Source organism: Salvia miltiorrhiza, chromosome 7 (assembly GCF_028751815.1).
Source record: "Salvia miltiorrhiza cultivar Shanhuang (shh) chromosome 7, IMPLAD_Smil_shh, whole genome shotgun sequence".
NCBI classification, from domain to species: domain Eukaryota; kingdom Viridiplantae; phylum Streptophyta; class Magnoliopsida; order Lamiales; family Lamiaceae; genus Salvia; species Salvia miltiorrhiza.
Window position 1 is genome coordinate 54,933,590 of NC_080393.1, and position 9,342 is coordinate 54,942,931.

A 9,342-nucleotide genomic window follows, 5' to 3' on the forward strand; every position below is an offset into this window, starting at 1 on the left:
TGAATGTGAAAACGACTATATTTTAAAGGGATACATTATTCACTTTTGTTTTTCCTTTTTATCTAATTTTCCTTTCTTCCCTGAATTGTTTTAACAAATTCCTTATCTTAAAACTACTTGGGTGATAGTGTTCTGTAAGTCGTGGGTCTTTCCCTTCTCCAGACTACAGAGCAAGGCCTATTTTTTTATTTTTTTTAAAGAATGATTCTCCAATTAATGATTTTTCAATTAATTTTTTTTTTCTTAATAGATAAGTAATTGTCAATCTAATATTAAATTTAATTAAGAAATAAAAATAACAAATATGCTTGATGTGTTCATTAATTAGGCTAAGGATTTTAGTGATAGAGTTGGATATTTCACCAGTAGCTATGTTGCTAACGAGTAGACTTAAGTGAAGAGCAAGAACAGATATATGGTTTATTTCATATTGTGTAGTCCATACAAGGAAAGAGAGAACCACTATATATAGATTTACATGGGGAGGGTATTTTGGTATTTTCATCCTAAGTTTGTTAAGAAAGCGATCTAGTACGCGAGGTGGAGCAGATACGTCAACAGTTGTCGGGCTTTTGTCGTGTGTCCAGCGCTGTAAAATTCCTGCCCAGTCGAGACCTCCAGTGCTGGAAACCTTCGTGGTAGAAATGCCATTGATTGACCAAAAACGCCTTCACTGGGTAAGAACTTCTCGAGGGACGTTAACTGAGGTGGCCTTCCTCTGCTTCTTTCCAGCTCTGGAACTTCGACCTATGTATTAGCATATTTTACTCCTCATCAGCTACTCCCCTAGTCCGATTGAGTATCTCCATGTTATGCTCAATGGTGATTTCTTCCTCTTCTGTTGGCCAGCTCTGTGATTAGTCTGGGGTGATAGCATTAAATGCTTGTCAGCTTTATGGGCCCGAGCTCCCGTTTATAAGCTTCTTTTCCAGAAAAAAAAAAAAAAAAAAACGCCTTTTCGAATCCATCCTTTTTTTGAAATTTTCACGTGTCACCATCAGGCTTTGCCTAGAAACCCTCGATCACCATGCCTCCCTGGCCTAGAAACCCTCGATCACCACCTCTCATACTTCTCCTGTGAGTTTTATGCTACCGCCATTCTTCTGAAGAATCCTTGAAGTTTACCGGAATCGACTTACCTCTTCCCTGCCCTCGCGACCTAATTTAGGTACTTTCCTCGATCCTTGCCTTTTCGCTTCTCAGGTGTAAGAACCGTCATCGCGCTTTGTTGGATTTTCAAGTGTTAGAAAATGTCTTCGCATTCAGTCCCCTTATCTATCCATTCTATATTTGTATTATCAGAGAAAGTAAGCAAAAGCTGTTTATCGCAGTGGATCCCAATGGCATTCACAGTGGAGCTCTACATCAGATGTAAGCCCATTGTGATCTACGCCTAAAATATTGTTTGTGTATGCTTTTTGTTTTCTAACCTCTAAAATATTGTTGGTGTATAGTTTGTGTATTTGCATTTTGGCCTCCTGTTTCTCATTTTCATTTTGCTTACATTGATTTAGCTATTCTCATACGTAAATGATGTGGCTGATGTCCAATTATCTAACTCTAGTGCTGGAATCTGGAGAAGAGACATACTTCCCTGCTCTTCGTGTTGGCGGATCGAACAGGAACCCAATGAAAATCTGATTTCAAACAATAGACCGAACATTATATGATTCCAGAAAATCTGATTTTAGAAAATATGATTTCAAACAATAGACTGAAAATCTTATTTCAAACAACAAATTTCAAAATTTGATTTCAACACCAATTAGCAAACATATAATTGCAAGCAATAGACCGAACATATAAAACTCTGATTTCAAACTCTTAAGTCTAAACTCTGATTTTCAACACCAAATATCATCAGAACTTGCTGTTGTCGCCGGAAGGACCTTGCTGCTGTAGCCGCGCCGACAGCTGACGTTGCTTCTGTAGCCGCACCGGAAGAGCGGATGGACCGCACGGAAGGGTCTGCTGTATTCGCGCCGGAAGCTGATGAATGCTGGAAGTTGAATTTGGAAGAAGAGAGTGGCGCACACCACAGGTTTCTCAAAGTTTCAACAATAAAATCTCAACTTAGTTTTTAGGGTTTTGGATTTTTAAATTATAATTATAATTGACATGTTGAAATCAGGGAAACTGCATCCGAACCTAAAATTTTCGATTTTTAAATGTAGAAATCGAACCGCAAACCGCATCAACACCTACAAAACCGCACCGCATCGACATGGCGCGACTCGGTTCGATTTTACAGTGGTCGAATATATTGAGGCTTGAGCATTAGTGGATTTTTAAAAAAATGCTCAATCAGTAATAGTCAATTGTTCGACTCGTTTCTCTCAAAAAAAAAAAAATTTGTTCGACTCGTAGTAATCAAGCATATCGAGCAAAGTGCGATTCCAATAACATCAAACAATGAAATGGACTTTCGAATCTATTTAAATAAGTGCAATTTTGTCCTTTTTGACTAATTTTTATATTTTTCTTTTATAACGATTTTTTTTATCAATGCGAGTGGATAAAAAATCTACCATTAATCTTTTTTCTTCTCGGTATCTCTTTATCTACAATATTATCACACTCGTAATTCAAAAAATGAGCCTCTTTCTCACAACTCAACTTATTTCCAATATTACTCATTAAAAAGTAGGTCCCATTTTTTCAAGAGGCACTCTCTCGTGCAACTGGTTGCACCGTGCAATTAATTTTTGAATGATACTACTTCAATATACAAATGATACTGAAGATCTTCAAGTATCATCATTTGTAGTGTCATTCGAAAATGTTCAAGTGTTATTTCCCGAATGAAGTAGTGTTATTCTCAAAACTAATTCATGAGTATTTGTGTACTTCCAATCATCACACATTTATTAATACGACTGCAATCAAATATGATGTACACGTTGGCGTGACAGAGGAGATATCTTTAACAACTTGTCTACATATTCATATACACCCAAGCCCCTCTTGCCTCTTTAATCGTTATCATTTTTATTTTTCAATATAACTAATATAAACAATTTGGCCCACCTACACGAACTAGTCCCCCACCCCTTCATAACTACGACAATACGATTTTTAAGTTGCATTGTTTTGAAAAGAATAAAAACAAATAATTTGTGCAAGTGTATATCGTCACAGAAACATCAAGAAGCAGAAAGTTTTAAAAACAGCTGCATTTCAGCCCTATTGGGGTATAAGATGACAATTCCACCTTTTGTAGTGTGGGTGAAGGAGGTCCACCTAATTTCCTGGCTGCAAACGCATATTGTTGTTCGTGGCTCGACCGTAATAGGGATATACTCCTTCCGTCCCATTTCAAATACTCCTTCCGTCCCACGAAGCATGACACAGTTGTCGTTTTGGTCTGTCCCACGAAGCATGGCACATTTCTAAAAATGGTAAAAAAATTTACCCTTTATTCACATTTTCACTTTTTCACCTACCACACTTAACACACAATATACCAATTTCTTAATTCCCGTACCGAAAAGAAGTGTGTCATGCTTCATGGGACGGAGGGAGTATCTTAAAACTATAGAATATTCCGTCCCATTTCAATTTGAAATGGGATGGAGCGAGTAATAAACATACTAAATTTCATAAACAAGTCACTTCTTATATTGGTATAGATAAGTTCCATAACACAAGTAAACCAGAGAAGAAAGACTCGCCGAAAAATAGGAATACAACCGCTGTCAAGTGTCGACATAGATATATTAAAAAAAAAAAGTGTCGATATAGATGATGTGATTATAATGAGAACTGCATTTTTCGTGAATATGTGAGAGCAATGTATCCGCAGTCAAAATTAATGCATTCGAAAAAAACAAAATTTTCGCTCCCTTCAAAATTCGAACCCAACCCAAGTGATGCATTCCAAAAATAATGCATGCAAATCAGACAGAAAACTCTCCCGCATTTTGGAAATGTCACAAAACAAGGATCAAAGGATTCAAAGCTGTTTGGGAACAGTGAGTTCGATGATACCATTTCGAAAGAATTTCAAGACACTTCGTCTGATCCCACGAAAACAACAGCGGGTGTTGCAAAGGACTCAAAAAACTAATTAGGTATGAGATTGCATTCCAAAATCTGTATCTTCTATACAAATGAATCCATGCAATCATGTTCTTTACATCTAACTACAACACAAAACCTTCAACACGACAACCCAGTGATTGTTTGTAAAAGAGGGGGATCGAAGTTTCACTGTAGGAGACAGACAAGACAATAATCAGAGTTCAGGACACGAACCTGCTAAAGACGAACAAACCATGGGTAGCTGATGCAGCAGGATTAGTAAGCCATTGCAGCAATAACAGTGTCAAAGGCAATGGGAAAGCAAACACTTCTTCTTCTCTTTCAACAAAATAGTCAAGAACCATATATGTTCTTCACCTCCTTGCACAAGAATATTCAAAAATCATATTGGTTAATTTGCCTGAAATCATGCACCTTTAAATTCTTGAGCTTCTCCCCCATTCCTTTTCCGTTTCCTTTTTTCCTCGAATCCTCAGATCCTCTCATAGTTCAAAGTAAGTGAATCAAATTTACAGACGTCTCAAGAGACAACATGACGAGCAAACTACAAGCTAAGGATGTGGCAAAACAGACTGAGCAGATTCATTCATCGTCCATTATCACACAGTAGGTAAGACATAATGCAGTATTTACAGTAACTAAACTCCTGCAGCAGGACTGATAACCATTTCCTGCATTCAGAAAAGCATATATTCAGTATTTTTAAAATGGGCAAAATATTCTATTGAAACAGCAACAGATTTTTGATAGTGACAATATGCCGCGCAACAATTTCGACCTGATCACACACAGGACAGATATCACTTCTTTCCATCCATTCAAGTATACAAGCAAGGTGAAAATGATGATCGCATTTTGTGAGGATCTTTGGGTTCTCTTCAACATATTCTGCAGCAAGCATAAAGAATTCCTGATTTTGATTGACAAGAAAGGATTATCATATAATCAAATGTAAGCATGTAGTTAGTCAGCACCTTCGAGACAAATGGGGCAATCATCCTCATCTATTATAGGTGGGTCAAGAAGTTTGCTGGACTTTTTAAGCTCATCTGAACTTTCATCTTCCATTAATTTTGATGCTTCCAGGTCAATATCCTTCTCTTCATTTTCATCAGGTTGTTTCTTCACCTTAGTTTCCAATGTGTTGCCATTGTTAATGTCTTCAACACGCACTACATTAGTGATTCCCAAAGCCACTTCTACCTCATCTCCAGATCCTTCTTGATTCCTGGACGGTGTAGATGGGCGGCCTATATATGTTTCATAAGGTATGGGCGCAGGAGGTGGTCGGTAAGTGTCTGGAACTGACGTGTCTAGATTTGTATCAACCAATAGCCCGGTAGAGAAGGTAGAGATTTCATTATGGGATGATAAGGGTTCGTGCTCTTCAGATACTGGATGCTTCATGCAATGACATCAATACAAGAGAACCAAATAATGTTAGCATCCTCAGAAGTGATAATTATATCAACAAAGAACAAATAAGAGTGTTATCAGCGAGATTACTTTCCCTTAAGAGTGATAAATGTGAAATTGGAATATCACCTCATAACAAAGTAACCAAAATAAATTTGAACAAGAAGGGAAAAAAGAGTGACGATGTCTGTTCCAGTGGTCATGCCAAGACTAAAGAGGAATTACCCTAAAGATAACTTATTCGTACAAGTCATTTGCTTATTGTCTAATGTGGATTCGTTTAGTTTTTTGAGTTAAATAATGAGGAGTTTCGATGAACGTCAGAAGCTTTGAATCAGATTTCATAGTACCATTTTAGTTCGTTCAAATTTATTATTTATTATGAAAGCAAATTATACTGAGTCCAACTTATTAAAATAAAAAAATGAAAACAGTGAAAGATGCAAGTATTGCACTCTTTTCTCATTCGATATGGTATTACTCATTAAAATGTCAATCAATTATTATAATGGGGTAAGATCTGCAACTGTGAAAATTTCTGCAACAACTGTTAACTCAAAAATCTTTGGTTCTGAACATTTCCCAGTTCCTGGGGTACAACTATATTCATGAAGTCACAATCCTAGAAGCATAAGCGCGCTCATCACAAATTGACAGGCAACATGAATTTCATTACAGGTTGTGTTAGCAAGAGTTATTGTAATTTTCAGTAAATCTTACATATTGGACGTTTTATTTAGCATTAGCTAGAACTGTTCGCTTTATCAAATAATTACTCATCATTTAGTTCTGCTAGAAGATAGGACAATCCCACACTGGCATCCACTGTTCCCCTTAGATAGTATGCATAGAACAATCGCGACTGGAACGAAGGTAACAGAAATGGAGCTTGGGTATTTATATATTCCATCAAGAGGCCAGGATAAGAGTTAAACTAGCACTGAAGCCCACGAAGACTAAATTACACTTACATGAAAGAATGGAGGTGACCTGTTACGCTCAGTTACATCAGACGCACAGCAACAGCAGCAACCTCCCATCTCTGTAAAATTATCGTATTCATCCACCTGAAGACACTGGCACTCTGATCATTGCTTTAATCTCTGCACAAAAACACAATAATATAGGTTAGTGAGAGTAAGTAATATATTCACGGCCCTAATTGTAGAACTGCAATAACTGAAAGCAATATACAGTATGAAAAATCACAGGAAATACTCCTGTTAATTTGCGTACATAACTTTGGAGATATTACAGCTTATAAAATTCAAAAGGCTCAAGATGGAAACAAGCATCAGTTGAATCAATAGCTCCACTAAAGAAAAATAAGCATAGAGTGATTGCACCTCCTCCAAATTAGAAGAGATGATGCATTCAACTAAGTCACCAGCTGCACTTTGTCTCATACATGTTTTATATTTTATTCCACTTGATTTCATCCTTGTTTAACGAGGTCCTACGGATTCAAGGAAATCTCGACCGAAAATCCAAAGTTTTTTCACACAGGAATTAGATTGTTAATTGCAGTAAAAAACTCGGTTTCTCTGCTGATTATTGAAGCTTAATTTCACTGATAATCCACCTCCTACCATCTCTTCAGCTAAGAACACGAACATATCAATACACCATTTCAACCAGAACAAACAAGTCAGCTAAATTCCTAGAACGTTTTGCTTATGATAGCAATCATGAGACACGAAATTAAGTAAATAGATTCCGTAACGAATATGTTCTGTCAAATTAGCTCAATCACATCAATAAATCAATAAATTACAGTATTTCCACCGGCGTCGCTCCTCATAGAATCACATCAAACGAATAAACAACAAATATCAAAAAAGGAAAAACCAAATCGCCCCGCACAGAATGAAAAAAAAAATTGCACCAACAGAAGCATCTACAGATTGCGAGCTTCAACAGGAATTCATTGCTAGCATCATCAACTTCAATAATTGAGCATACGCAATCAATTTCGGGAGTTGAAAAGCTGATCAACCAATTGAATCGGTGTTGAACAGAGACGTAAATTGACGCAGCATATACGCACAGACTCGTATGCGTACACAGTCACCCCTGCTTACACGAGATACCGAATACGCGGGGTGGGGTGGGGGGTGGGGGGTGGGGGGTGTACCTGCTAATGGTGGAGTTGATTTTGAATCAGCAGAGATGGTGACTGCACAAATATTTGTGCTTGACTTCACTGCTCCAGAGAGAAGGCCTCACGAATTTTGGAAAATTCAACAAATTATGTTATTTATTTTATATGGATAAATAAATGGATTAACAATATAAATATTTTCGTTTCTTAGTTTCATGATTAGTTAATAAATATTTTACAGTATTTACGAGCAGCTTTTAACGGTTGTTAAAAAAAGTTAGTATATAAATACACAATTTTTTTTGTTAGTTGACTTGCAAGGGACTTGATAGATTAGAATCCTTATAAGTTAGTTTAAAATTGTATTAAATAGTTGATAAAGTGTAATGATTAAATATTTAGTATACTAAATATTTATCACTTGTTTGGTATCTATATTAAAAAATAGATTGATTAATAAAAGTAAGATAAATACTCTAAAAAAAAAAGTAAGATAAATAATATAGTAAATAGTTATTGTATTATTAAGATTAATTTATCTCAATAGTGAAATGAGGTTTTTTTTAAGAGAATATTGATTTTATCTCGAACCCTCTTAATTAATAATTTGAAATATCAAATATATAAATAATTCCAAATTATTCAGCTATTCAAACTTATGAAACCTACCAAATATCCATTTATAATTTATGTCAGTGTAACTATAGGTTATTGTTAAGTGTATATGTTAATATATTGCTCATGATGTCTAATTTAAGTGATAAATCTCAAATATCAAAAGCCCTTTTGATTTATTAGATTTTTTTGTTTATTAAAAATTCATGATATGATGTGTATGGTTAGAGTTAGGTTACAAATCTATTTTCAAAATATAGACTATGAACTGTAAAAAACATGATGTATATATGTAATTGATGAATTAAATAAATAAAATTTTCACCTACTATGAATTCAAACTCATAACTACGAATTCATTTTAAAAAGTGATAAATTAATTGTAGATTTTTACGATATAAAGAATGAAAATGATTTATAATTTATATTTTGAAATAGATTTATTTTATTTAATCTTTATACTCTCTCCGTCCCATAAGAGAGTATCACTTGAGGATGACATGAGTTTTAAGAGAAGATGGGTAGATAAGGTGTTGAGTGAAAATGAGTGATTGTGATTAGGGATGGCAGTGGATCTTGGACCCGACGGATCTGGATCTGGATCTGGATCTCAGTTTTAAAAACGGATCTGGATCTTGAAATTTTAGATCCGGATCCGGCCCAGATCCGACCCGTGGATCCGTTTTATTTTATATATATTTTTTATATTTTATATTTAGTTTACTAATAATATTAACTAAATTAAAAATAATAAATAAATTATATTCAAAAGAATAAAAACTAAAAGTAATTAGATAAAAGTATTTTGTGTTATATTTTTCATGATGGAAATTAGATTTTGTTGATTTTGTGAATTTTTATAATTTAATTTAAAAATAGTAGATCCATGGATCTGGACCCGTGGACCCGCGGATCTGACGGATCTGGATCTGGATCCAAAATTTTTAGATCCACGGATCTGGATCTGGATCTGGTATATGAAAACGGATCTGGATCTGGTATTGGCCAGACCCGGTCCAGATCCGGCCCGTTGCCATCCCTAATTGTGATTAAAAAGAGAAAATTGATTGATATTTTCTTAAGGGGCGAAAAAAATGAAAAATATACTAATATTTTTTTATGTAACGAAAAGAATATATATGTTGTACTTAAAAAATGTAAATTTATTT

General features: G+C 35.2%; 1 protein-coding gene across 12 annotated transcripts; it reads right to left on the minus strand.

Moving 5' to 3' along the window:
• Positions 1-4,054: 4,054 nt before the first annotated feature.
• LOC130994941 (probable E3 ubiquitin-protein ligase RHB1A) lies at positions 4,055-7,745 on the minus strand. 12 transcript variants are annotated; one of them, XM_057920131.1, is made up of 5 exons: positions 7,592-7,745; positions 6,429-6,560; positions 5,016-5,442; positions 4,820-4,929; positions 4,055-4,712 (listed from the first exon to the last, which is right to left on the minus strand). In XM_057920131.1, the coding sequence occupies exons 2-5, from the start codon at positions 6,495-6,497 to the stop codon at positions 4,680-4,682; spliced, it is 639 nt and encodes a 212-aa protein (XP_057776114.1). In that variant the 5' UTR covers positions 6,498-6,560; positions 7,592-7,745; the 3' UTR covers positions 4,055-4,679. The 12 variants fall into 12 exon arrangements, with proteins under 12 accessions (XP_057776114.1, XP_057776115.1, XP_057776116.1 ...); XM_057920132.1 differs by having other exon boundaries at positions 7,347-7,662; XM_057920133.1 differs by having other exon boundaries at positions 7,420-7,648.
• Between the last annotated feature and the right edge of the window lie 1,597 nt (positions 7,746-9,342).